This window comes from Microtus pennsylvanicus, chromosome 6 (genome assembly GCF_037038515.1).
Source record: "Microtus pennsylvanicus isolate mMicPen1 chromosome 6, mMicPen1.hap1, whole genome shotgun sequence".
In the NCBI taxonomy this organism is placed as follows: Eukaryota; Metazoa; Chordata; class Mammalia; order Rodentia; family Cricetidae; genus Microtus; species Microtus pennsylvanicus.
In genome coordinates this window covers 39,855,215-39,883,170 of record NC_134584.1, presented here as the reverse complement: position 1 = coordinate 39,883,170, position 27,956 = coordinate 39,855,215, and the positions used below count along the sequence as shown (strand labels likewise).

The 27,956-nt window shown below is 41.9% G+C and overlaps 1 protein-coding gene across 2 annotated transcripts; it reads left to right on the top strand.

Annotated features, from left to right (window-relative positions):
- Positions 1–27,956, top strand: Mier3 (MIER family member 3). Of its 2 annotated transcripts, none has more exons than XM_075976069.1 (13): positions 1–280; positions 1,720–1,744; positions 4,674–4,819; positions 10,212–10,346; positions 11,715–11,835; positions 12,640–12,725; positions 13,332–13,404; positions 15,480–15,631; positions 18,012–18,093; positions 20,027–20,121; positions 23,563–23,690; positions 23,780–23,922; positions 24,016–27,956. In XM_075976069.1, exons 3-13 carry the CDS (start codon positions 4,721–4,723, stop codon positions 24,465–24,467), a joined length of 1,566 nt encoding a protein of 521 aa, XP_075832184.1. In that variant the 5' UTR covers positions 1–280; positions 1,720–1,744; positions 4,674–4,720; the 3' UTR covers positions 24,468–27,956. The 2 variants fall into 2 exon arrangements, with proteins under 2 accessions (XP_075832184.1, XP_075832183.1); XM_075976068.1 differs by having other exon boundaries at positions 184–297.

Here is a 27,956-nt window from a genome sequence, read left to right as displayed (position 1 = left end):
TCCCGCAGTTCGACTGCAACTTTACTTCGGCCGAGGCAGAGCGCCGTGGGCGCGCGCGAGGCGGGCGCGTGCAGGAGCGGCGGCCGCGGGAGCGCCGGAGTGTGCGAGCGGGCCGGGGGCGTCGCGGGCCGGCCTGCCCTATAAGGGGCCGAGCCGCCTCTGCCTCCGGGCGGGTGCCTGGCGGGCCGCGGCGGCGGCGGCGGCAGCGGCGGCGGCGGCTGCGATTGGCTCAGGCGCCCCATCCGGGGACTGGGCTCGGCGCTGCTCGTTCGCCCTAAAGGTACCAATATGGCGGAGGTGAGCGGAGAAACCGGGCAGCGGCGGCCGTGCCGGAGCGGGAGCCGGGAGGCCCCCCGAAGCCCCCGCAGCCTGCCTGAGACCCCGGGCTCCTCCCGCGGGTCCTCGGAAGGCGGCGCGGCGGCGGCGGGGGCGCGGGGCGGCGGCGAAGGCGCGGCGGGGCTGCCGGGGGGCGGGAGCGGGCGCGGGAGCGGTCTCCCTTCGGGACTAGGCCGCGGCGGCTCCGACCCCAGCCGGGCCGGGCGATGGGGCCGGGCGGCGGCGGCGAGCCTCGGGCCGGGGGAGGCTCTGGGGCTGGGGCCGGGGAGGCTGACGCGGGCTGCCGTTCGCTCGGCGCCTTCTCCCGGGGTCAGGGTGGGTGGAGAGCTGCCGATCCACCGTCGGCGACCGGATTGCAACGCCGAGAGCGGGCTGCGCCACTGCCCCGCCGGAGTGAGCCGGCCCGGCCCGAGGCTCTCCGGCCGCCCCGCCACTCCTCCTGGCCGGGGCTCCGAGGCCAGCGGGAGCAGAGCTGGACTCCCTGCCCCGAAACCTAGGGTGTGCGGCGTCCGCGGGCGTAGGGTCCGACCCACACCTTGACGCCCTCGCCGGCCAAGCGGCCCGAGAGCCCCTTTACCCCGAGCCGGACGGGGATGGCCGGGCGAGCGGAGCCGCCGGGCCATCTCCCCTGGGACGGGGAGCTGGGGGAGGGGGTGGAATGACGGGAGCCCCCGGAGCTGGGCAAGAGCGAGGGAGGCAGGGGCCGAGCCGGAGATTGACCGCTCACCCGGGGAGGAACCGGCTCGTCCCAGCCCCGGGGGCCGTGACTCCGGTCCCCGTAAGGTGTGTGTGTTGGGGTGGGGGGGTCTCCCGCTTTGGGTTGGGGACCAGTGTCCTGGTCTAGCAGGCCTACGCTTGGGGCAGTGGACGAACCCTGGAGTTGGGGCATCCACGCCCCAAAGGGCAGGTTGGGTCTCAGAGAGTGAGACCCTTCCAGGGAAAAGGGGGTGGCATTTCGAGGAGTTGCCCTGGGGCCAGCGGAGAGCAGGGTGAGCTGTGTGTATGTGTTGGGGGGGAGGGGGCACGATGACTCCCGAGATGCCCGGGATGAAGGACTGATGCTGCGAACCGACTAGCTCTGCCTTCAGCTTGTCGGCTTTGTAACTTGCCGAGCTCCGAACTGTGGCTTGGAGTTGCCTGTTTCAACTCCAGCCTGCGTCCCGTGTCTGCGAGTTTGTACACTGGGGACTTGGGGAGGAAGGCGAGGCAGCCAAGAGGGGGCCCGAAAGGGGCCGGGAGCGATTGGAGCGAAGCTACGTCTTGCACTTTTTGGCAGCTGCCTGGGAGCGCTCGGCTCCGCCCCCTCTGCGCCCTGTTGCCTGTACTGCCTCCTTCCCTTGCTATGCGATTCAACCTCACAGTTTTCTTTTCTCTCTCTCCCAGGCTTCTTTTGGAAGTTCGAGCCCAGGTTTGTTCCATTTTCTTACCTCTTCCGGGGGGGTCCCTATGGGAAATAGGGACTCAAAGATCTGTTGCTAAAAGGATCTTGCACACACAGACATTCATCCTGAGAGTTGTTCATCATTTGGATCTTAAAGAGTTCCGATATCTTTTTGGTAATTACGTTGTTTGAGGAAGAAATACTTATGCTCTTATTCTCTGTACATGTTGAAAAAAAAATACCCCCAAAACCTTATTACAAACCTGCAGACAGATTTTTTTTTAAAGTTAAGTGTCTTTTAATCTCACATAACTTTTTTTCCTGTTTATTTTTCTCCAAGCTGGAAATAGTGAATCCCAAGTCAACTTTCCACAAATTTTAACAATTTAGCTTTTATTTTTATTTGTCTATTTAAAATAAATTGTCCTTTTAATTTGTTAGAACTTGGGGGCAACTTAGATTATTAATTTAACTCTCCATTTTCCTTTACTTTGTCCCTCAAGAAATGCCTGTATTGTATTTAAATTGAACATAGAGTTAGGTAAAGCTCCCTTAATAACAAAAGGAAAAAAGCAACACACATTTTCCAAGTTTTGCACAGAAAAGTGTTAATGTGGTTATTTTGAACCAAGATGATCTTAGCTTATCTAGTCCAGAAGTCAGAAGCCTCTGTGGGGATCCGATAAAAGAAGCAGCCCCTGGAATCTGCAGAGGTGTAGTTACATAGAAAGAGAGGTTGTGGCATCATTCCCCATCTGCTAAAATGTTTTAGTTTCTCAGTTCCTTCCTTCTTAGCTCCCATGTCTCATCCGGTAGGGTCCAGAAAAGGTGCCTCTGGAGTTGTCCATCCCTTTATTTTACAAGGAGGCGACTGGAATTATTTTGCAGAGAGTCACCCAGTTAGTAATGGAGTGTATGCACTTTTTTCTTCCTTTTCTCTGTAGAGACTTCCATCATCCCCAGCTCCCCCAAGACTTTCTTTAGTTGCTGCCGTGGAGGGGACAAACCACTTGCTTTGCATTCTTAGTTTTTGTATTTAGGTAACTTTCAAAGACTTACTTGATTATCTTTTAAGGTAGTAAAATTAATCGACACAAGGTAGAAGGAATTTGTGGTTATTTTTAAGATTGTTGTCTGTAAAGAAGTGTTTTTACAGTTTTTCCTAATTTTGAGACAAGCAGTTTTTTGTAATAAATTCAGAGGAGGACTATCAGCATCAGGTTGATGACGTAGTTTTTCCATTTTTCATTATTGTCTGAATTTAAGAAGTCACAATTTAAATAAAAATCCAAAAGGCGATGTGGCTTTGATATCTAAACAGACACTTACACTATGTTTTTAATGAATTGGCCAATATTTGGAGAGACTTTTAGCCCAGGAAGGGATTCAGAGCATCTTTGTTAGTTCTGTGTATTTCACAGATAAAAACCTCAAGCTAGACCCAGACATTTTGAATGCCTTGCCTTGGGTCTCAAGTCAAGGACAAAGCCAGGAGTAGATCCTCAGAGCCTTTTGTTTTATTCCTGACACTTTGGCATACCACAGATGTTTCTCAGGAAAGAAAACTTATAATGGTGGGTGTTCCAGTTTTGAACTAGTTAGTAAATATTCACCTTTCTCTTTAAAAGTAAATTAAGCCATATCTACTTCAACAAAAATGAGCATATACTACTTTTTTTAAGCTTTAAAGAACTAACAAAAACCTGCTGGCAAATAAAGTCTCATGGATATTTGTGTGTATAGGAGGGGGCTGATGATTAGAAGTCTCAGGAACATTGAGTTATAGTTGGAGCCTCTCCATCATGAGCATTTTGGCCTAGTTCACTGTTTTGGTAATGATCTCCTATGGAACTTAAATGTTTGAAATTTTAGAATAGTAATAGTTTGCTTAAAAATATAGGAACCCGTGTTGAATGTTCTTTGATCCACCTCTGACCCCGAATTTCAGTATTACTTTCTTCCCATGCTCTTAGCTTCACTGATCAAACCTGCATTTAACACTAGAGAAAAACAAATGGAGAAAATGCTGCTTTCCATAAATTTTGTTTCTTTTGGATAGTGGGTTTTATTTATTTATTTATTGCAATCTGTTGATGTTATAGTAAAAAAAAAATACAGTGTTATAGACAAATTTTATTGACAGTAGCTACTTGCAGTGGGATGTCTTCCAAAACCTTCAGATAGGATTTTCTGTTACCTTCACACAGTTCTAAAAAGTTCTTAGGAATCCAGAGCATGGGCTTGCATTTTAATGTCTGTCTGACTAATTCTGGGGAGTTTGAAATACTCTTGCTCTGTGAAAAAAAATGATTCCATGATTTTAATAAACTAAATTGTTATGTAGCTGCTTCACAGAAAGTTGAATTTGTTTCAAAATTTCTATTTAGTTTTGTGTCTTTGTCTAGGCTTAGAATTATTGTAAATTATATAGTCTGTTTGAAATGTTAGCTTCAGTTTGCTGGCTGATTCTTGGGGAGTCTCCCATTCCTGGAAACTTAATTCTTCTGCCAGTTTGCCATTTTGTTTGTTGGTTTATTTTTATGTTTTGGCCATACTAGGGATTGAACCCAGGGCCATGAGTATTCAAGGCAGCCATTCTTCCACTTTGCTACATGCCCAGCCCTTGCTATTTTAAGCAAATGAATTTAACTAATAAAAAATTTGACCAATACTGTCAGACCCTGCTGCTGAAATCGTTTCATTACTATTCTGAGTTTTCTTTTTCGTGGCCTGCATGCCTGTAAAGTGTTTGTGAGTACTCTACATTGTTCTTCTGCTGGCTTAGCTTTTCAAGACCACAGAGTTTTACTTTACAGCCCATAAAGTGTATAGTAAACTCATTTAATAAAATCCACATATAAATATCAAAAGCAACTGGAAAAACTACAGACATTTTTATTTTCTTTTGTAAATAACCTCGTGGGTGTGTGAAGTGACTCGGTGTGTTTCCTTCCAGTTGGGTCTCTGTCTTCAGAGGATCATGATTTTGACCCCACGGCTGAGATGCTGGTCCATGACTATGATGACGAAAGAACTCTTGAAGAAGAGGAGATGATGGACGAGGGTAAAAACTTCAGTTCTGAAATTGAAGACTTAGAAAAGGTAATGGATTTACTTTAGCATTATAGAACACAAACTTTGATAAAGACTTAGAAGCCTTGTAAATTCTTTTGGAATCTTTCTGAAATAAAAGTACAATATGTATCTTTCTTTTTCAACCTAACTTAATAAAATATTACTGATTTTTCTCATTTTGAGAGTAGCCTAGTTAGGACATTTTCATTTCATTTTTCATCTCTTAGCTGATTTTCAGCTACTCAGAACACTGAGGGTCAAACTTGACTTTAGCTTAGCTCTGTAGTAGAATAGGAGAAATACTTTTCCTTCGGAGAACTTGTAATTGGTAGGGTACTGCTATAAAAATGAACAAGTTTTACGTACTTTCAAATGTAAATTGCTAATATTCCATCTTTACCCTCCAGTCATCTTTTAAAAACTTGGCTAGATTGAGTGTAGTTCACAACTTCTTAAGCCCAAAGTCAATATAAATTCAAATGAACTGAATTTTAAGCCTTCGCTTACACTAGAGCTGTAGTGAAAGGCTTTCATAGGGTCACCTTGATATAAATTAACATCATTTGAAGATTTCTAATCGGCTCACAGTAACAAAAGCCTTCAGGAATAATAGAGAATAATATTAGTCCCCCGAGTTTCCATCCCTCTTGTGCTTCTGTTTTCTTTGGAAGGCAAACATATGGCCCCCTCAGTCTTGGTGAAGCAGGGCTGTACCATAGTCTTTCCTTTCTGCTAACATACAGTCTAAATCAAAAAAAGAAAAACAAGAACAAATCAATAATAAGAAAGACTTTCCAACTTAAAAATGCATAGTCCCTCTCTTTGTGCTTTTTATTATTATAATTTTTTTGTTTAGTTTAGTTTTGTTTTTTTTTTCAAGACAGAGTTTCTCTGTAGCTTTGGTGCCTGTCCTGGAACTAGCTTTTGTAGACCAGGCTGGCTTCGAACTCACAGAGATTCGCCTGCCTCTGCCTCCTGAGTGCTGGGATTAAAGGCGTGCGCCACTACCCAGCGTGCTTTTTACTTTTTAATACATGCTGGTAATTACATGTTTGTTTTTTGATACCCATCTCTGAGTTTGTACATTTAAGAAATGTATACTGTTGTAGTCTCTGGAGTTTATCAGTGTCTCTATTTAGATGCTTCTGCATTTTTGCAGAATATAATGATCTTAAATTTTTGACAACCCAAGAGCTGTGTCTCTGTTCAGAAGGCAGATCTTTCTTTCCTTGTACAGTGGCCGAGAGGCTCTGAGTTCCTACTACTTCCAGATGAGATTTTACACTTACTGATTTTTATACAACTTAATATATTGATCTTAAATATTGAAGCCACAATTTAGGCATTAGTATATTTGACAGTTTTAGTGATAGGGTATTAATGTTTTCAAAAATTATATGAAAGACTTATTTTTATAGCAATTAGGTTGTTGACTGTGCATGTATTTTAGTGCAACAAGTTTTTGGTCATATGGCATGGAAAATAAGAATAGCAATGCCAAATCAGTTTTCCTTTAGTGGCTGGGGTTCAGTTGTTATTCGTTTAGTTACAGCAAAGTAAGGCTTTAATCACAGCTTCATAAATTTTGATTTTTCATCTGATTTTCAGGGTTTTAATTTAGTAGTTCTAGATTTGGATCTAACTCGTTTTAAAGGTTGTTATCAGTCCTGATTTTATTAATATGTAGATTCTCCCTTAATGTTTAAAATTTCCAAAAAATGCAGAATGTATATGTGTTTTTTGTGGGGTCTCCAGGATATTGTATTAGGTGCTAAACTTGATCTGCATTATACCCAGTCTGAGTTCACTTGCCCAGCAGTGCGTCTGGCTTATCAGATGCCTGTCAACTGTTGTTTCCCCGTTTTGATTGTAAGATAGCCTATTGAGTAAGAACTAGCGTAGATGAATGTGTGGTAGGTAGTGGGGTGCATCCTAATGTCTAACATGATCATCAGATTAAAATAATGGTGTCTTTGTTTTTTATGGTAAGGAAATGGAGATGTAGGGTTAGGTGGGTTATAAACCCAAGATGATGATCAGCAGTCAGCACACACTGTGACTCTAAAGTATATGCTCTACTAAACGCTGTCCCTAGCACGATTGGATCAACTTTGTAAGGTGGACTAGCCCTCGCAGATCTTTCTCAGAGACCTTGAGATTCAATAATTCAGCTTTTCAGGGAATGCATAACAGCGTTTTATCACTAAGTTCTAATAGAAACTTCATTTATGAAATAATTCAAAAACCGGATTCCCCTTTGACCGGTATCGATTGCAAAGCTTTCGTGCAAGTAATTTGTCTTTTTTCTCACTTGATTTCCCTTTGCTGTTTGACGACAGGGGGCACCTCGATCTCTCAGTATCACCTCTTCATTCACTCGTAGAGTCCTACTCCCTAGTCCACCCTCCTCACGCACCTCAATCTTCCTTTGCCATGGGCTCACCCCACATCTTCTCACTCATTTCGCCCTTTCATGGGCTCTCACTCAAGTACACTCCACTTTTCCTTAATCTCATTATTGTTATCCTAAACCCTGCCTCGGCTTTTGCGGTTCTGCTAACTAGCTGACTTCTCAGACCAGAGTTCCTGAACACTTTACACTCATAGAGCTTTCTTCCTGCTATCATATAACTTAAAAAAACTACTTGCGTCTCTTATGTTACAGAAGTAATTCTGTTTCTTAGTTCAGGTTTTCATTCTCCTTGGTCTGGAACACTATTTCTAAAATAAAAACCCCATTTTAAGATTTTGTAGCTGCACCCCATTGCCTGTAAACTCCTGTCTCTGAAGTTTTTCCAATAAAGCACGGACCCCTCTCTTTTCTCTCTACCCTTTTTATAGGTGATCTCATCAGCTCTCAAAGCTTTAAATATCATCTTGATGGTAATGAATGCCAGATTTATATCTCTAGCCCAGCCAGATTCTCTGAGCTCCAGGCTCCTGGCCAACTTGACTTTTCTTCTTGGATGTCTTGTAGTTCTCTCAAACCTAACTTGTGTCCTCTGTAAAATTCTTAAATAGATTTCCTTAAAAATAAAATAAAATAAACACAAGGCTTTTCCCCCTTGATTTTCTGTCACTCTAAAGGTCGCCACCCCTTGCTCAAGGAGAGATCTGAGAGTTGTCCCTGCTCCCATCATCCCCACATTAATAACTCCCTTGATTCCACCTCAGCGCATACCTCATCCCTTTACTTCTCTTTAGACTTCATCAGTATTCAAAGCCAGCATGAGGGTCTCAGTAGTTTCCATGTCTCTCCACAACTTCTGCATGCAACTTCCCAGGAATTTAAGGATAAATTCTGTCATATTTCTCCTTTTCAAAACCATGTTTTATGTTTCTGTGTGTGTGCATGCGTGTGCATTTGTACTATGTACATGTTGCAGAGACCATTTTGCAGGAGTCTGTTCTTTCCTTCCATCATGTGTTTCTCAGGCTGAACTCAGTGAGACTTGGCTGCAGGGGCCTTTGTGTTGAGCCTCACACTGGCCCTCCTGTTTCTGTTATTCTCTGGTGACTTCTCATTTCTCTGGCATACGGTCCAGGTTCCTTTCCTTGCCATGAAGCCCTTTTGATCTGTCCTTGCTACTCTTGCCATTCTCTTTTTGAGTCACTTTTCATTCATCCCACTGAGCTAGAGCCACGCAGCTTGGTGAGAAAGCTTTCAGGTGTGTCCTTTCCTTTGGTGGGAATGCCTGCCACTGGCCTGACTCCGTCCCATGCTTAGAGCCTTGGCCAGAGATTGTTTTGTGTCTTCTCTCTGCTACTCAGTGAAAATGGACTGCAGCCTTACTCTTTGTCTCTGGCTCCTTTTCTTTGCACTCATCACAGTCAGCAGCTCCATGTCTTTGTGTTGTTGGTTCTCCCAGTCTGAGAATAAGCTGTGAAAAGGCAAGGCCTCTGCCTCGTCCCAGTAGCTAGCAACCTCCTGACACACAGTCACTGTCACTCGTGGTGAATCATACCCTGAGGTGCAGCCTTTGTCTGTCCTCTGGACACCCCTTCTCATGCTGTTTTTCCTGGGGTCATGTCCCTTCTCTGGGTGCATTGCTTCAGAGCACAGCTTCTGCGCTGGCATCACAGCCATGCTGTTGTATGGCAGTTAGCCTGTTTTTCTCCGTAGCACTGAACTCCTTCAGAGAAAGGGTTTTTCTCTAATTTTCTATACCCCTGTCTAGTAACCTTCACTAGAGTACCTAGAAGTCAGTAAAGGATTTGGTAGAGCATCAGGGAAATAGGAACAGCCCCAGGCACCCCGGTACCGAGGGCTGTCACCTGTGAAGTCTTGGAGAAATGCTGCTGCAGCAGCATAAGGTGGCTGGCAAAGGGCGCAGCCCAGTCACCTGCCACAGTGCAGTGAGAAGAGCCAAAGGGGATGCTCTGGAGACACCGAGTGGGTGCTGGTTACCTTTCCGGGGTTCTTGAGGTCATGCAAAGAATAGCCATGCTGGTTTTCCCTTGTGGATAATCTTCTCTCTGTTCTGACCGTTCATCTCAATTTGGGCTGACTTCATATTTATGAATTAGCTTGTGCCACCTGGCTTAGTCTGAGCTCTGTGTGTGGTCATGCTTAGTGGTATACCTAAGTTCTGTATCTATGGAGGTGAAACCAGAGTTCAGGGACCTTCAGCCTACAATCCCTGTGGGCCCTGGTGGATATCTAGCATCTCTGTAGGCATCGTCAGTGCTTAACTTACTTTGTGGTCTCTATGGACACTGTTTACATATTCCACATTAGCATCTCCATACAGTGTACTCTATGACAAAGTTGTCTGTCTTGAAGCTCTGGAAAACTAAACCAATAAGCATACTTTAGGAAGAAATCTCTTAATTGATGTAGCCTGATAACAGTACGTAAGTTATCAGGCTTATCTGGAAGTTGTTTGTGAATGTGGTCATGAGTGTTCTATACATTGTACTGGTTAAAGCAAGTATGCTCAAGAAGTACATGATCAGCTGGGGACAGAGTTCAAGGGTCAGCATATAGGATAGAGTATTGCAGCCAAAGCAGACTTACGGGACTGGGGTTTGCACTGGGAATTAAGAACATAAAAAGGATGGTTGGAGTTCAGACGTTATTATAAATATTGCTGGTGCTGCTTCAGCCAAGGTTTCCTTTGGAGTTTCCAGTTAACATGGAGAAGAAACCAAGTGATGAACGGTTACTTAACTGCAAAGAAACAAGCTAAAAGTGACGTGAAGTTGTCTGTTGATCAGTTGATTGGTTTGTTGGAACTGTTTGCTTTCATTAAGACACTAATTAAGCTCCAGGTTTAGTATTTTCCAACAGCAACACACAAAGAAAACCTAAAGCTTGGCCGTGGTTGATGCTGTGCTGTATACATTTAAGAGCATTGCAGTTTACCCACAGTTCAGATTATGGCTTTGCTGAGTCTATGTCTGTGCTCTGCTCAACTAGGAAGGAAATATGCCGTTAGAAGACCTACTGGCATTCTACGGCTATGAATCTACAATTCCGACAGTTACAAATTCCAGTGCCAACAGCCCTCCAAGTGAACTTGCGGACGAACTACCAGACATGACTCTAGACAAAGTAAGTACAGGCCTTTATACTGTAAAGTTCAGGGATTACTGTCATCGTCTGCTTTCGTTAGATTTTCTTTTGCTTAAAGCATTTTCTAATTCTGAAATATAAACTTACTATTATTTTGGTGGCTGGTCTAAAGGTCATTTGACTTTGATCTTATACTTTCTGAACAGTAGTAGCTTTTCCATTCTTCTCCAGTATTTTTCTGTTTAGATGTTGTATCTAATGGATTTTGCCTTAACTACTTTTGATCTGTAAACCCATGAAAACATTCGTTAACAAATCTCCCAGAAGTGTGCACACCAAGTTGGCTTAGACATCGAGTTCTGTTTCTGGGTCCTGGGAGTCACAGCAGCTAAGGCCATAGTGACCTATCTTATACAAGCTGCTCTAGGGATGTCCACTCCTTGCTGAGGAGAAATACGCAGCGGTAGCTCTACGTGGGACTCCTGAGAGGTTTTCCTTGCCTGTCAGGCTTCAGGAATCCACATCTCTTAACCTCTTCCAGTGAATGATTTTGTCACACTCTTCGTGCCTGCTGTATACCAGTGCACTTTAGTAGAAGTCCACACTCTTCGTGCCTGCTGTATACCAGTGTACTTTAGTAGAAGTCCAGATGTGGGCTGGAGAGATGGCTCAGCAGTTAAGAGCACTGACTGCTCTTCCAGAGGACCCGGGTTCAATTCCCAGCAACCACTCGCCAGTTCACAACTGTGTAGCTCCAGTTCCAGGGCATCCAACACCCTTAAACAGAAAAATGTGCACATTAAAAGAAAAAATCAAAATTGCTTCTTTCTAAGCACAGTCACCAGTTAGTTTTTAAATCATTGGGAAAGTAGAGTTTGGAGATATTTCTAAATTTAAAATTTTTTTTTTGAAAAAATATAATTGATAGCCATTTAGAAGTTGTATTTTGTTGTTGTTTTATTGTGTTTTGAGTTAACCGTATTGCTCAAACTTCCCGTGAACTCCTGAGCTCTTGAATTCCTGTCTCTGCCTCCTGTCCTAGTACTGTCCTACTCCTGTGCTAAGCTGGAGCAGATTGTTTGGTAAAATCCACTGGAAATTGGTTCCGCGCCTTCTGATAAGTTCTTTGCATGCCCACAAAGTAGGCAAGTAGTTCAAGTGTACAATCGCATATTATGCTTATTTGATAAGTCATTAAAAATTTAAAATAGTGTATTAGCTGTATAGCTAATTATTAAATATTATTAGTATTTATGCACATAAAGTAAGTTATAGAATTTCAAACTTTTTAGAACTAAGAAGTCATGAATCAGTTCTTTGTTATGGCGTGTTATAAAAACAGAAAGGCATCTCTATTAACTGGTAAGATGTGATCTTTCTAACTTTCATGCTTCCCTCTTCTTCCAGGAAGAAATAGCAAAAGACCTATTGTCGGGTGATGATGAGGAAACCCAGTCTTCTGCAGATGATCTGACACCATCCGTGACTTCTCACGAAACTTCTGATTTCTTTCCTCGGCCTTTGCGATGTAAGAGTGCCAACCTCTGCTGATGGACATTAGCAATGGTGCCACCTGCTTCAGGACGTTATAGCGTGTTCAGTGCATAGCATACATGAAATGTCATTGTAATCTGGATGGGATTATAGCCTTTGTTATTGGGACGGAGTGGACCACATGGTGTTAGCATCACTCACCTAGTTTTACAGGCTGCCTGTTTCCTTTCCCAGAGCTCCTATGTTTGCTCTGGTAACCACAGAATGTTATCGATTGTGTTTTGGGATTTGTTAAAAAGGCCCTGCTTTGAAAACTTAACCAGTGCTCAAAATGTATTTTCATTTTTAGGGATTCATTTTTTTTCCTCTTAGTTCTTGGTGTTTAGTGTTTAATACTAGAAGGGCTTTAGACTGAAAAAGTGCTCAACTGCAATCCCATTTATCTTGAAATCTGCTCTTCGAGTAGTTAATACGTCTGAGTACACATGCATGGGTGTGTCCAGGGACAGCTGTGATGGCCTCAGCTCTCTGTGCAGTCCTGGGTTAGTCCAGTCAGAACAGACCCCCATGCTTCTCTTCACTTCTCAGGCCATCACACTGGTCCTTTTAGTTCCAGTCTCTTCAACCATGGCTTGTTGTTATTATTCCAATTAAAAGGAAAATATACGCTTTAAGGTATTAGTGTTGCCAGTGTTCTTGTCATTGTGACAGATGCCAGCTGTGGAAGCAGGCTTAATGACAATGAGGTGAATCTTACTCACTGAACAAGTTTTTATACTATATAAATGGCATTCTCTTAGGTGCTTCAAAGACTTTTTGCACTTTTTTTTCCTTTAAGCAAATACTACGTGTGATGGAGACAAGGAATCAGAGGTTGAAGATGTTGAAACAGACAGTGGTAACTCACCTGAAGATTTGAGAAAGGTAAGTTGAGTTACCATTATATTCTAATAGCAAATTAAAAACATTTGTGAGGGCTGGCGCAATAGCTTAGTAAGTAGAAGCACATAATGTTCTTAGAGAGGACTAGAGTTGAGGTCCAGCACCAGGTGTAGTGGCTCACAGCTGCCTGCAGTTACAGCTTGAGGGACTTTCTCTTTCTGGCTTCTGTGGACTTCTGTGCCCATTCACGTATGCATGCATGTGCACACATAAATACACATAATTAAAAAGAAAGTGAAAATCCATAATAATTTTTGAAGTGAGGCTAGATAGGTGGCTCAATAGTTAAGTACTGCTCTTGCAGAAGAATTGACCTGGAGTTGAGATCCCAGGCCAGGTTGGATGGTTCACGACTCCTACTCCAGGAAGTCCATCATGTCTCCTGGCCTGCACCAGCGCTCGTCTGCACACATCGCCACCCACACACATATTTAAAAATAAATTAAAATCCTAAAAAAATTTCTAAAGCAATTTGATAATTTTATTGTTATGTGATAAGGTTTATTTTGATTTGTAAGAATATTGTTTGGGATTGCTTTTCAGTGCTTTTTATAATTGTGTTGCTTTTACCTCTCCCTTTTCCTGTAGGAAATAATGATCGGTTTACAGTATCAGGCAGAAATCCCCCCTTATCTTGGCAAGTACAGTGGTGACGAGAAAGGTGAGGTCAAACTACCCTACCTCCCTGCGTTTACTAAACTCTGATTGTGTTCCAGCGTAGACGATGCAAAGACAGATCATCACCAGAGCAGCTTCCAGAGTTCAGCCACAGGGTATCAAAGGCAGTCATGAAGCTGGGCCTGGTGGGCCTGGTAGGGCCTGCTTACCATCCTAGCCCTTGGGTGATAGTGGCCCTCCCTTCAGGTTTCCCTGGAATTCAGTCTCGCAGTAATAAGACCCTGTTTCAGAAAGACAAGGAAGTGAGCAGTAGTCACAAGACATGGAGTCCCAGCCCAGCCCAGCCCACAGTGCTTCCCAGTCTGTATATGCAATGCCTGCTGACAGCCTTGTCCTTATAAAAGTAGCACCCTGGCCCTGAGTGGGGCTTCAGGAGAGTTGGCAGTCCTGTCACCTGAAGTGATGAGAATATTACAGACATAATCTTGTAGAAAGAGAACTCTGGAAGGAAAAAGAAACCAGGAGGAATGCTTTTGTCCTGCCGCTGGAAGAGCAGGAAGTTGAGTGAGCCCTGATGCCCTTCTGTATGCCTCTCCTGTGGCACCTCACCTCACCTGTAGTAGATTCAGCTGCGTTTGGTCCTGAGCATGTGGAGAACATAGGATGTTGAGATTATAATGCAGACATACCTTTGTAGCTGATCTTGAGAGGCCTGTAGATCTGGACCATTCCCATGGGCACTGGGTCTTTTCCCAAATGCATTGGTTCACCCCTGGGAAGCCACCCAGACTCAGCTTTTCTCTCTTCCTCCAATATTGCATTGCTCTCCTTTTAAAAACCCAAGGACTAAGGCTGGTTACCCAGGGGTCTTTAGCCCTGACAGCCTCTAGCAGCGCCATTTCCTTAATTGCTCTCTGATTGATGGGAGAAGCTTGTGTCAGAGGAAGCAGACAAAGCTGATGGTCTTCAGCACATCACATCCTTCCCTCATTCACATGTCACACACAGTCCAGGGCTGATGTAGCCTCAGGTCTTCTGGCTAAGCTAACACTTCTAGCCTTCAAATTCAGGAGGGAAGGTGAGCATCTCCTGGATGTTTCCAACAATTAGCCTAAACACTTCAGTTAAAGAAACTGGTTCTAGAAACCTGTCCAGAAAAGACATCTGAGACTTGACCAGGTGTGCTGGTCTACCTGCCATCCCAGCGTTTGGGGGCTCACATGTTTGAATCCAGCCTGTGCTATATAGTGATCCTGCATGTCTTCTTACTGTTGAGCTGTTGGTCTTAATGCTGCATGGGCATCTTCATTCTTGACTTCCTGCTAGCTGGGAAGAAGAGTGCTTATCTTACATAGTTCACAGCATAAACATGTTGGTCCTGCTACCATGAAATTACTGGGGTAAATCCTTGGGTCCTCAGTATTACTCTGTGTAAAGTGAAGCTTTGGGTAGGGTGGCAGAGTACATTAATCAAACGCAAACCTTGGGTTAGTGACATAATACATTGGTGTCTGGGTCATTTTAAGAGATGCAAACTTTATTGCTCTTATGTTTGCCCTTCTAAAGTCTCTAAAGGGGGCTTAATTAATCTGCTTCCTCCTTTAAATAAAAATTCACTTTGGACTAAAGCAATCTGTAAAGGAAAAATAGATCTTTCTTAGGCATCAAGTTATTATTTGATATTTTGGCTTTTATTTTTGTTTTGTTTGTAATTTTAACCTAGCAAGTTCATAGGTCATTTATGGGATCCAAGAGGAAATTCTAAAGAGGTTGTTAGAGAATTTGACAGGGTTTTGTTGTTGTTGTTTGTCTTATTATAAGACAAGATACCAGTATGTGATTTTACCATTATACTTAACTAGATGTGAAAACCCCTCTAATGATCAGTAAATCCAGCTTCCAGAATACCTTTATACTCTGATCACTGTGCCCAGATAGTCAGGCTAAACAGTTCTGTTTTTTTTGTGCCAGCGAAAGGCTGTTCTCTTCCAGCATTCATTCACTGCTGCTGAGTTCCTGTCCCAGGCAGTAAGCTCGATCAGGGAGGGGAGGCACAGTCTGTGCATTTGGGATGTGTTCACCATTTGTGATGTGTTTAATGGGATTTGTCTTTCTCAGCATATGAAAATGAAGACCAGTTACTGTGGCGTCCTGACGTGGTTTTGGAGAACAAAGTCAAGGAGTACCTTGTTGAGACATCGTTAAGAACTGGAAATGAAAAAGTCATAGACAGAATTTCTTCAGGCACGCACACCAGGGATAATGAACAGGTATGCTTCCTCCCCTTATTTTGGATTCCAAATAACTTCGTAGCTACAAATGTCTGATTAGTTTCAATCTTTTTTCTCATGGTTTTTTGTGTGTATTGGCGGTGAAGGGTGTGAGTGGCAGCCAGCGGTTGACAGTGGTGTCTTCCTTGATTGCTTTCTGCATTATTTTTTGAGACAGGATCTCAGCAAGAATAATGTTGGCACTTGGTTTTTATTGCAGGACAGTGTTCATCTGTTTATATCTGGTATTGTCTCTCTTTCATTAGAAATTAATCCTGAATTGTCAGGTCCTTTTACAACATCTGTTGAATGGATTATTTAAATTAAAAAACTTTTTTGATATTATAGTGTAATATATCATTTTCCCCTTCCCTTTCCTTCAAACCCTTCTGTGCACCCTCCCACCCTCTGTCCCACTACCCTGCATTGTCTCTCAAATTCATGGACTCTTTTTCTTGTCATGTGTGTACTCTCCCTCTCTCTCTCCTATATGCATAAGTAGGAACTGCTTAGTCTGTATATTACTACTTGTGTGTATATGTTTTCAGGGCTGACCATTTCATACTGGTGTGTTCATATCCCTGGGAAGACTATTTCTCCGGCTCTCAGCATTCCTTAGTTGCCTGTAGTTCTTTGTGTAGGGCTGAGGCCATCTGAGCTTTCCCCTTCTATCTTAGTGTGTCTGTCGGTGTCTTCCTTATTCAGCTCATGGTTAGGTCCTTGGTGAGACTTCAAAGGTATAGCCTGTGACATTCTAGGACACACAGTCTCACAGCAAACAGCAAGCTCCCTGTTCTCCGGTTCTCAGCATCTGCCCCTCTTCCATAATGATCCCTGAGCCTTTCTTAGGTGCAGGAGTTGTGTTGAAGATGTTTCGGCTGGGACTGGGCACCACAGCTCTGCATTTTGGTTGGTTATGGTTTCCTGTAATGATTCCTGTCTGTTGCAAAGAAAAGTTCCTTGGTGCAGTGTGAGGATCCCACCTATCTGCAAGTATTAAGGGCAGATACTTATAATCCCCAACTGCATTCTGAGTGATTGTTTCATGTTGATATATCCAGCACTTTGCTCGTGCTGGCAGCCTCGTCTTTCCTGAGATTTGCTGGGGAAGGTGCTTCTTACTGAACTTTGAGTTGAATTCTGCCTGCTGCCATTTACTGCACTATAGTCCCAAACACTTAGCAGCAGGAGATTGATTGACATAAACAACACTTGGCACAGTTACAGAGAAGGCCGGAGTCCCCAAGGAGTCAGTGCTTTTCACAGGCCTGCTGCAGGGGACAGGCACAGCTCTAAGTTTCCCAACTACCAAAATTATCTAAAATTGGGGAATTTGGCCAGGCATGTTAGTGAGTGCTTGTAATCTTGGCATTTGGGAAGTTGAGGCAAGACTGTTAAGGCCAGCCTCAACTAAATAAACTCACTTTATCAGACCCTGTTTCGGTAAACCTTAAAAAAAATAAAATCTTCCCAAGTGAGAAGACCTAGAAAGTTAAAAACATGAGACTTATCCATGAACAAGAATGAACAAATTGCTCTGGGTAGATGCTCAGTGAGGACACCGTCAGGACCAGAGTTCTAATCCCTGGTACCTCCAGAAAAAAAGATGACCATGGTGAAGCACTGGGCAATGAAATCAAACCTTTTGGGGCTTGATGGACAGCTAGTCTGGCCAATGGGTAAGCTCTACGTTCAGTGAGAGACCCAGTCTCAAAAAATAACGTGGAGAACAATCCAAGAAGATACTTGAAATGAGCATCTGTTCCATACACGTGCATGGATGAGTCACGCTTGTGCGTACAGCACACGACACTCATAGAAACACGAGTGAACAAGTGCATGAGATCCTCGAGCCAGTTCGCAGAATGGCAAACATGCTTTTATGTCGTGACTTGTTCATTTATTTGGTTTTTTGTTGCTGTTGTTTTGTTTGTTTGTTTTAATTATTTTTTCAAGACAGGATTTCTCTGTGTAACCACCCTGGCTGTCCTGGAACTCACTGGCCTCGAACTTACAAAGATCCACCTGCCTCTGCCTCCCAAGTGCTGGGATTAAAGGCGTGCACCACCACTGCCTGTCTTACTTGGTTTTTTTTGTTGGTTTGTTTTTGTTTTTGTTTTTTTTGAGACAGGGTCTCTACATGGCTGTCTTAGAACTTATTATGTAGACCAGGCTGGCCTCAAACTCACTAAAATCTGCCTTTTGTCTCCCAAGTGCTGGGATTAAAGGTGTGTGATACAGGTTGTCATGACATTTGAAAGCATTGTAGTAATGCTTGTCAAGATTCTCCTATAAGATACCTATTTTTAATAAATGCTCTTAGATATGAATTATTGGCAGTTTTTATTGAATTTTTTTTCTATCCTTCTTGTCCTCTTAGGCATTATATGAACTTCTCAAGTGTAACCACAATATAAAGGAAGCAGTTGAAAGATACTGCTGTAATGGAAAAGCATCTCAAGGTGAGAAACGCCTGGATTGAAAAGAGAAATGGCCAGGGCTGTCCGCTTAAGGCTCAGGATAGGTGATGTAAAGTCCCACAGCACTGTTGTAAAATCTGTGCGCATTTGCATACCCCACCCTGCCACCTCCACCTTTTTGTAGACATAGTTAGAGAACAAAGTAGACCCCACAGATAACAATATAACGAAAAAATAAAAAGGATGATTTCCTGGTTTGATTTTAAAATATTGGGAATATTTTGGTTTTGTTTAAGTCAGAAGATAAAAGGGAGAAAAAGAGGACTGGCGAGATGGCAGATAAAGGCGCTTGCTATAAAACCTGATGGCCCGAGTCCAGTTCCTGGGACCCGCATGGTGTCCTCTGACTTCCACACACACGGACATACCAACACACAGATAAATAATGAGAAAAAGAAAAACGATGTATAGCATGTTCTGTGGGGTGTTTTGAAGGAAACAGGTCTAGTGATGGTGAGGTAGTTTTTATAGCACCTGCTGTCTGTTTATGCCTGTTACGGAACATGGCCACTCCTTTAATATTTCCATCTTTGTGTACATGGATTACATTTATAGACATTTATGTACTGTGGCTGTCATTAGTGAATGTAGAGTGAAAACAATGCTTAGTGATGTTATAAATGGCATGGAGCATGTGAAGGCTAGAAGTGTGTATTTAACTTTGAGATAGTATAGTGAACTGGCATCCCTTGTAGAAGATGCCTCTTTGAAAGGACTCCCAGTCTCTAGAAACACTAGTTTTTTCCCGAGTTCAGAATATTTTTTTGATTTTTGTCTGCTACTGTTGCCGTCTTTGTGGATCTGGGCCTCAGTATCAATGACTGAGGTAACTTAGAAATAAAGGAGAGTACCGCGAATCCCAAACCTTGGCTGAAACCTTCGTGGGCCTTTCTGCCCAACTAGAGTCTTAATGTAGCAGCATTAGCATCGGCTGAAGATTTATGGGATTTTATATTTCGAAAGCATGGATTAATTCTCTTTCCCCAACACCTACATACTGACTTTAAAGAAATATGAATTATTCTTTATTTGTAATCTTGAATCAAAGAACTTACTTTTTATGATAAACCAAAATAGAACTTTTTGTTTTACTCCAGAAAGACAATAGTCATTTTTAGTTCACTTAAAAATGTGTTTGTTGGGGTTGGGGCTCAGTTGGTAAAGAGCCAGAGTCGGGTCTGCAGAGTCCACGTGCAAAGCTGTGGTGGTGTGTGCTTGTGATCCTATGCTGGGAGCAAACACAGCTTGATCCTTGGGTCTCGCTGGCCAGTGAGCCTTGCCCAGTCAGCAAACCCAAGTTAGGGAGAGACCATGTCTTAATAAAACAGGGTAGATAGGTTCTGAGGAGACATTCATGATTGACACATGTGCACACACAATGCTTAAAAATTAGAAAAAAAAATATGTGTATTTTAAAACACCATTAAATCATTGTCCCACAGTGCAGAGACCAAAAACTGGTTTTTTTGTTTTTTTGCATTTTAAGCTGTATTTTTACTGTTTTAATTGTGTGTGTGTGTGTGTGTGTGTGTGTGTGTGTGTGTGTGTCTGTGTGTGTGTGTCTGTGTGTGAGTATATGCCTCTGAGTGGAGGTTCCCACAGAGGCCAGAAGAGGGCATCAAATCCCCTGGAACCAGAGTTGCGGGTTGTGGTGAACTGCTTGATGCAGATGCTGGAAATCAAACTCAGGCCCCTAGAGGAACAATACCCACTCTTAACTGCTGAGTTCTCTTTCTAGCCCAATATTTTTATATTATAAATGGCTGGTGTGTATTTTGGCAATATTATCTGAAATTCCCTAATTCGGAATGTGTGTGAGAGAAGAGTTGCGTTTCTGGCCTTTCCCAGGGAGTCGTAGTGAGGATAGATCAGTGATGCACAGGGGCCGATTGAGTTCTTCCTTTTCCTTTTTTAGAAGGAATGACAGCCTGGACAGAAGAAGAATGCCGAAGTTTTGAACACGCACTCATGCTTTATGGCAAAGACTTTCATCTTATACAGAAAAATAAGGTAAATTAGTAGAGAAATTTCTTACTAGTTACAATGGATATAAGCAATGATTTATTTCTTTTAAATGGGGAAAAGTGAACAATGTGTTAATGTTCCCTGCTAATAGCATTTCTAATAGTACTCTAAACATGATTGGAATGTTCTTATAGATGCCAGATAGAACATGGATTCAGTATGTTTGTCCGGAAGCCTTCCGTGTTTCTTCTCCACTCTTACTTTCTTCCAAGCTGTTCTGATATATGTGGTCTCATATTTTTATTGAGTGTTGAGCTGCCAAAAAAAAAAAAAGGGAGGAAGGAGAGAAAGAGAGAGAGAGAGAGAGTAGGAGAGAGGGAGGCTGATTCAGAGAGAGGGATTGAGGATCAATAAGAGCAACTAAGAATCCGTACTGATCACTGTCCAGTGCAGGCAGGGACTGCAGCCCCAGGAAGTCCCATTCATTGCTCGTGTGGATGCAGAATGGTATAGCTGCTTTGGATAACTGCTAGTCTCTGATCAACTAAACATGTTGCTAAATGAGTTAGCAGCCCTATTTCATATATCTATCTAAATGGGCTAAAAACTTTATGTTCAAGGAGAAACTTGCATATAAATGTTCAGAGTAGATTTAATTAGTTTTGATTATATTGCCAAAATTGGGCATCAGTGTCTCCTTAGAGATAAATCCATATAGACTGGTAGCAGTCTAGATAACAGGTTATCACTTAGCACTAAATAAATAAATAAAGTTAGCAAATAACAAAAGACACAGGGAAAGGTTTAAATATTTAATACTTAGCGAAAGAAAGTAATCCAAAAAGGCTGCGTGCATCCTAAGAATTCCAGCAGTCTGACACTAGAAAAGTCAAGAGTGCTCATAAAGTAGATTGGAGAGACTAGGCAGGAAGGAGAGGTAAGTAGGTACAGAGGGCCTGAGGAAGGGAACCTGTTGACTGTGATGCTGTAAAGGGGTCATGCAAGAGTCCTAATGGAAACTCTGGACTCTGGGTAGCAGTGATAGACTATCGGTGGAGGCGTATCACATTCAGCAAGTATCCCGATCTAGACACAAACAGTGGGAAGCTGTGCATTTGTGGGAAGTCTGTACCCTTAAGCTTAGTTTTTGTTTGACTCAGAGCTGCTCTTACAGACTGAAGTCTGTGTCTAGATGCATTTGTTTGGGCTCTGTTTTGTTTGTTCTAGCACTGTTTGTATAAAAGACTCTTCCTCCGTTGAGCTGCCTTACTCTTTGGTTAAAGATCAGTTGGTTGTATATCTGTACTTATATTTCTGTGCTCTTTTAATGTTTGCCTTCTCTGCTTGAACATCCTGGTGTCTTACTAGCTTTCTTGTCTCTCTTTTGAGACAGGGGTTTACTGTATATCCCTGACTGGCCTGGAGTTCTGTATGTGAACCAGACTGGCTTTGAACTCTGCCTCTGCCTCCTGAGTGCTGCACCAGCGCCCCATGCACGCCTTTAATCCCAGCACTCAGGAGGCAGAGGCAGGTGGATCTCTGAGTTTGAGGCCAGCCTGGTCTACAGAGGGAGTTCCTAGACAGCCAGGGTTACAGAGAAATCCTATCTTAAAAATCCAAAAACAACAATAACAGCAACAAGAACAACAAAAAAACCATGTGCCCTGATACCTGCTCACACTGTTGGTTGTTGCAGCGTTAGTAATCGTTAGTTTTCCCATCCTTTAATGTAGAATTTCTCTCCATTTATTTAATTTCTTTACTCAGTGTTTTATAGTTTTACTCACAGATCTGTTGTAGACTGATGTAAGTAGTATTGTTTTCAGTTTCAAAATTCAGCAAACTGTTTGTACATAGGGAAATTACTGTTTTTATATACATTTATGTATTTGTCTGTGTGTTTGTTTAAAGCTAGTCCGGGTGGCCTGGCCCACTGCGACCCAGACAGGCCTCACACTCACAGTGCTCTTCCCCCTCACCCTTCTCAGTGCTCAGGTGATGGCATGAACTGCTGTGCTTGGCCCTAGGGTAATCTCCGTAGCTTACTACTGTGTCCCGCAACTTAGCAGACACTGCTTATTAGCATTGGACTCTTTTCATGGTCAGTGTTGAGCCTGCACGTGTCATTCACCCCTTTTACCACTGAGCTGTAGCCTCCCCTGGCCCCCTCTTTGGTCTTTATTTTGCGACAGGGTCTCACTAAATTGCCCAGGCTAATCTTGAATTTCCTCTGAAGTTAAGTAGGCCTTAAATGTATGCTCCAGTTTATAGAATCTCCCATGTAACTGGATTCCAGACCCTGCTGCCTCCCGATTTGTTACTGCTGATTCTTTGGGGTCCATGCATATCTTCTGCCATTTCTGAGCCATGGCAGTTTTCTTCCTTTCCATTCTGTATGATTTTTTTTTGTCTCACTGCATTAGCTACACCTTCCATTACTATTTGGAAACTTCATGCTTTTTGTTTGTTAAATATAAAACAACAGTAACAACAAAGACATAGGGTTAGGGTTAAAAGAAAAAACAAAAACACCAAATATTTTCTTAAAGATGAAGTTTTTAGTTTGAATAGTTTAAACGTGTTCAAAGAAGTCTGCATTGGTTGTCCATTTAAACATCTTTTTTTATCATGACTTTTGAAATTTACTCCATTTATTCCATAAACAGTTATACCATATACTATTTATACCATATACTATTTTAGGCACTAGAGTTTTATTAATGAATAAAACTGAAAAGTCTGTGGCTCCAAGAAGCCTGCATTCTCTGCAAAGACTTACATTACAACTAATGATGTTTATTGAACGGTGTACCATATTTCGTGGTTTCCAAAGCTTGGCCCTCTATTCATGACTTCAGGTCACCGCTCACTCTGGAGTCAGGCTAGAGACTATGAAATGCCTTTAATGGGGCACTGATCAATCAGGGAAGACAGTGCTTGTTGAATAAAAAAGTTTGTTCCTATAGCCATACGCTTATTTGTAGCTGTGAAGTGATGTTTTGAAGGACCATAGTTTGGGTATGGAGCCAACTCTTTGTCTTTAAAAAGTTGTGAAGCCACTGGAGCAGAAAAGCCCTGCCTTTGGTTACTGATGCTCTCGAGTGATCTGCAGATACTAGAGGCTGGTGGCTCCTTTGTCAGAGCTTCTTCTTCTAGTCCTTGGAGCCTTTAGTCTGGTGAGGCTGTATGTTTCTCTGGAATCAGTAGGTGGGCCTGTCCTGGCGGTTGGTCAGACTCAGCGCAGTCAGTGGCATTGAGTAAACACATAATAACTTGTGGATGTCTATTTTGTTTTATTTTTGAGCATCCTATGGTTTTGAAATCTTTGCTTAATACACGTAAAGACATGTCACTGATAGACATATTTAGAATTTCATAATTGTGACGGGAAAGACCTGTGACTCAAGCTTCTTTGTTGGGGAGTCTACTCAAAATGGAGTTGGAAGTAGCAGTTTGTAATGTCTGTCGTCTTCCTTTCTTCACTAGGTGAGATCTAGAACCGTTGCTGAATGTGTCGCCTTCTACTACATGTGGAAGAAATCAGAACGCTATGATTACTTTGCTCAGCAGACAAAATTTGGAAAGAAACGCTATAACCATCACCCTGGAGTTACGTAAGTCTAGTGGGTTTGACTTGATTGATTGCTGTTTTTAGCTCTGATGCATAGTCAAGATTATTGAAGGTGATTGGTGTGTGTTTCAGGGACTATATGGATCGTCTTGTAGATGAAACAGAGTCTCTGGGTGGTACAGTAAATTCTTCAGCCTTAACTTCTAACCGGCCTGAGCCCATTCCTGATCAGCAGCTGAACATTCTCAGCTCCTTCACTGCCAGTGATTTGACAGGTAAAATGAGATCTTTGTGTGCCGTGTGCTAAAGTCCTTTCTCTGTGCTACACATCAGCTCACTCACTTCAGCTACTCTCCATTTCTTTTTAGCGTTGACCAACAGTGTAGCAACTGTCTGCAACCCCACAGATGTGAACTGTCTGGATGATAGCTTTCCTCCACTGGGAAACACACCCCGTGGACAAGTCAATCATGTGCCTGTTGTAACGGAAGAGTTACTCACCCTGCCCAGCAATGGTGAAAGTGATTGTTTTAATTTATTTGAGACTGGATTTTATCACTCAGAGCTAAACCCTATGTGCAGCGAAGAATCGGAAAGACCCGCAAAGAGATTGAAAATGGGCATTGCTGTCCCTGAATCCTTTATGAATGAGGTTTCTGTAAATAATTTGGGTGTAGACTTTGAAAATCACACACATCACATCACCAGTGCCAAAATGGCTGTCTCTGTGGCTGACTTTGGCAGTTTGTCTGCCAGTGAGACCAATGGATTCATCAGTGCCCACACTCTGCATCAGCACGCCGCCCTTCATTCAGAGTGACATGGATGAGAAGCCCAGAGACAGTGGGTGTGCAGTACCAGTGACCTTGAGGCGAGCTGTCAGGTGTGCATAGTCTTTCACTGGAAGTTTGACTTTCTCACTATGACATCAGTGATGTCAGTATGTATAGAACTATATCTTGATTTATCAAGAGTATTTTCATTTTTCAATCCATAAATGTGGAAATGAACTATGATCAGCAGAGTTGGGAACTAAGATTGAACTCTGTGGTGCAGCTTTAAGCTCTGCTTCTCTTCCTCATCCCTTAATACCTCTTCCACTTCCTCCTTCTTTTCTGTTCCCTTTGCCCTCACTCCCAGTTTTAAAACCTGTAGACAGAGGCCACCAGCTCAAAACCAGCACAGATGTTCTGAACTGATGTGTGGCTTCTCTTTGTGTAAATTCCTTTTGCCATAATGGATGCAGTGGAATAACAATGTTTACAGGTACCAACCCCAATCCCTGCTCAATGTAGCATTTTTTTGTTTGTTTGTTTTATTTTCTTTGTTAATAAAAGCAGGGGTAGGTTTCTTTAAACTGCACAAACATGCAAGGATTTTTTTTTTTTAAATGGAAACTTCTCTCATGTTATTCAACTAGAGCACTTCAGTTTACAAAGCAGCAAAACCATCTGTCTGGAAGCCAGCACGAGGGACTGCGTGCAAATGAGGAAGACTCTTGCTTGGATCCTGTTTCAAAATTCTAGACCAGGGCTACCTTATACAGAATTGGTCATTTTACTGCCGGGAGACTTCTGTGTAATTTCCTTTTCTTTCTTTTTTTTTATTGTATTTTTTGACTAAAAATTTGGCATTTGAAGATGTGTTCATATGGGGTTTTGTCCACCATTGTCAAGATTGCAATATTAAAAATTATATTGGTCACTGATAATTTAGTGTATTCTGAGGCAGTTGACTTGCAGAAGCAGTCTTGAAAGCCCAGGATGTTCCACTCTGGTTTCTGCTTGGAACACCTCTTAAGTTTGGAGCACTGCAGTTCAGATGTTAATATTAGACTTGTAGATGACATGCATAATGCAGAACCTTGAAGTATATTTAAGCTGTTTTGTTTAGCTTGAATAGTTGGCAAGAAAAAACTGTGAGTTTCTATCTGAAATTGAATGGTACGCTACCACTTTTAAGTTTTAAGAAGTGACAGAAGTTCACATGCATCTCAAATGCCATTTTACTTTTATTCCAGACGTGAATAAGAAGCCATTGTCATAAGCTTTGACCATTTTTGCTTTATTAGACATGCTCCTTTAAGTTTTAAGGTGAATCAACTATACAATACAGTATTAGGATATAATAAGCTTTGCTTTTCTAGCACAGTTAAAGTAATTACTTTTTGCACCGTCTTAATTAGAAATGTTGATCTTATTACTAGTTGTGTTGCTTTGCAAAAAACCTTACCATTTGACTGTGTTGCTGTTTGCAAGTGTAAGTCGCTTCAAGGTTGTGCTGCTGACTAGATAGGATGTAGTGGTCTTAGTGCTGGAGGGGAGGGTATTTATTATACAAACTGTGAACTGCAATGGCATCCCTGGAGTTGGATGATGTGTATTATGTTTCTTTGCAGCATTTTAATGAAGATTGCTTTGAAGTGTTTATGCAGTAGCTCATTGACTATAACATTTAGTTTAGCACAGAGGACAAAGGGTAGTTAAATTAATAACTTAAATCAGTCTCTAACTTATACATCTAAAATCCTGTATGCACACAGTAAATAATGGGTAGCCTGGGCTCTATGTTGCTTTCTGATATTTTTATCCAAGTGGTTAGCTTCTTATTGCTGTGTTGTGCTAAACTTTGAACCTTATTTTTTTGTTCCCTTTAGTGTACTTTCTTTAATGTAGGAGGATACTGGGCATACTCTTCCATTGTTGCAACTTTAATTTTCACTCTGGGTTTACAGTGGCTGGTCTGTATAAATAATTTACACAAAGATGACTGAATGCTAGTACCAGTTGCACTTAAGTGAAGATGCCCATTCTCATTAGCTGATGCAGTAATATATCCAGTTTATCTATGCATTGCTGGGGTCTTGATACAAGATGGAAACAGTGTTTCTTATCTAGAGTTATGATTATCAGCAAGTTGAATGGACACTTTAGTTATTTAAATAGATTTTTGACCAAAATCCAGAAAATGATATGAGAGAAAAATAAATTCCAGCTAGTTTAACAGATTTTTAAATGCTAACCTGATTTTAGCCTCTTAGAGAGTGCTACCTAGCTGGTAACGTTTACTTTTAATTCCTTGTTAAAATGAGGCAATAATTTGCAAGATTTTTGTATATATGTGTAAATTCTTCATATCTTTTTAGATCTAATTCAATATTTTCTGACTACTCCTGCCATGTATAATACCATTTTTGTGCATGCTTGATGTGACATTCATAAATTGTACCACTATGACTTTATCCATGTAAAATAGCTATTTATTGAATTTTCTTTCAACGGCTGGATTTTATTTTTTTGTCTCCATTTAAACATCTTAACAGAATTTGTTACTGTTTATTAAAAGAATTGAGTTTGAAAGCATAAGTAAAACCTGATTTGCAGTTGTATGAAGAAAAATCAATGCCTTTATTATCACGCATTAAGCACAATTCTTATAGCAAACTGTGATAAATTCTTTGTTTTTTTCATTTGCCGCAATATTTTCATATGAACAAACCAAAAATTCCTGGTGAGCAGTTGCAGTGTCGGCTGATCCATCCTTTGTGTCCAGGGAACTGGGGAGGACGTGGACTCATTCAGAAGTGTAACTGGTGCTGTGACTATAGCAATACTTTACTTTTGTTAGTTGTGCTTCTCCTTGCTCATGCTAGCTTTTCAAATGTTTAGTTTTCCTCTTGTCATGGTCAACTGCTGAATTTACTTGAAGGATGTAGAATACTGTTTAAAAATTACTAAAGTCTGTACAATTAGGTCAAAGAATTGTGCAATTGTTTCCTTTTTAATTTTTGAAATTGAAGGTCATAACTATTTGAGAACATCAGACCTAATAGAGCAGTAGTACTATTTAATTTAACCAAAGTCTAGTAACTATTTCAACTTTGAATGTAAACTAACAAACCTGACCACCAAGGAGCTTGTTTGCCCAGAGTTTCAGAGCACATTGTCTACGAATGGAAATTGAAATAATTTATAAAATATTGACATTACTATGTTTTTTAAAAAGTTCCTAATTTTTTCACTAAAAGGAGGGAAACTATTAGTTTTATTGTTAAATATGGTAGATATTAATATTCCTCTTAGATGACCAGTGATTCCAATTGTCCCAGTTTGAAATAAGTACCCTGTGAGTATGAGATAAATTAGTGACAATCAGAACAAGTTTTAGTATCCAATGTTCAAGAGGAAGTTGCTATTGTTGCATTGATTTTAATATTTGTACATAAACACTGATTTTTTGAGCATTATTTTGTATTTGTTGTACTTTAATACCTGGTGTACAGTTCCAGAAATAAAAATCTGGAAATCTG

What these genes read in the sequence shown, in the direction of transcription:
- Mier3 (XM_075976068.1), top strand. An exon ending in TTTTGGAAGTTCGAGCCCAG is followed by an intron (nt 1,745 to 4,673) that starts GTTTGTTCCATT and finishes GTTTCCTTCCAG; the next exon opens with TTGGGTCTCTGTCTTCAGAG. An exon ending in CACTGCCAGTGATTTGACAG is followed by an intron (nt 23,923 to 24,015) that starts GTAAAATGAGAT and finishes ATTTCTTTTTAG; the next exon opens with CGTTGACCAACAGTGTAGCA.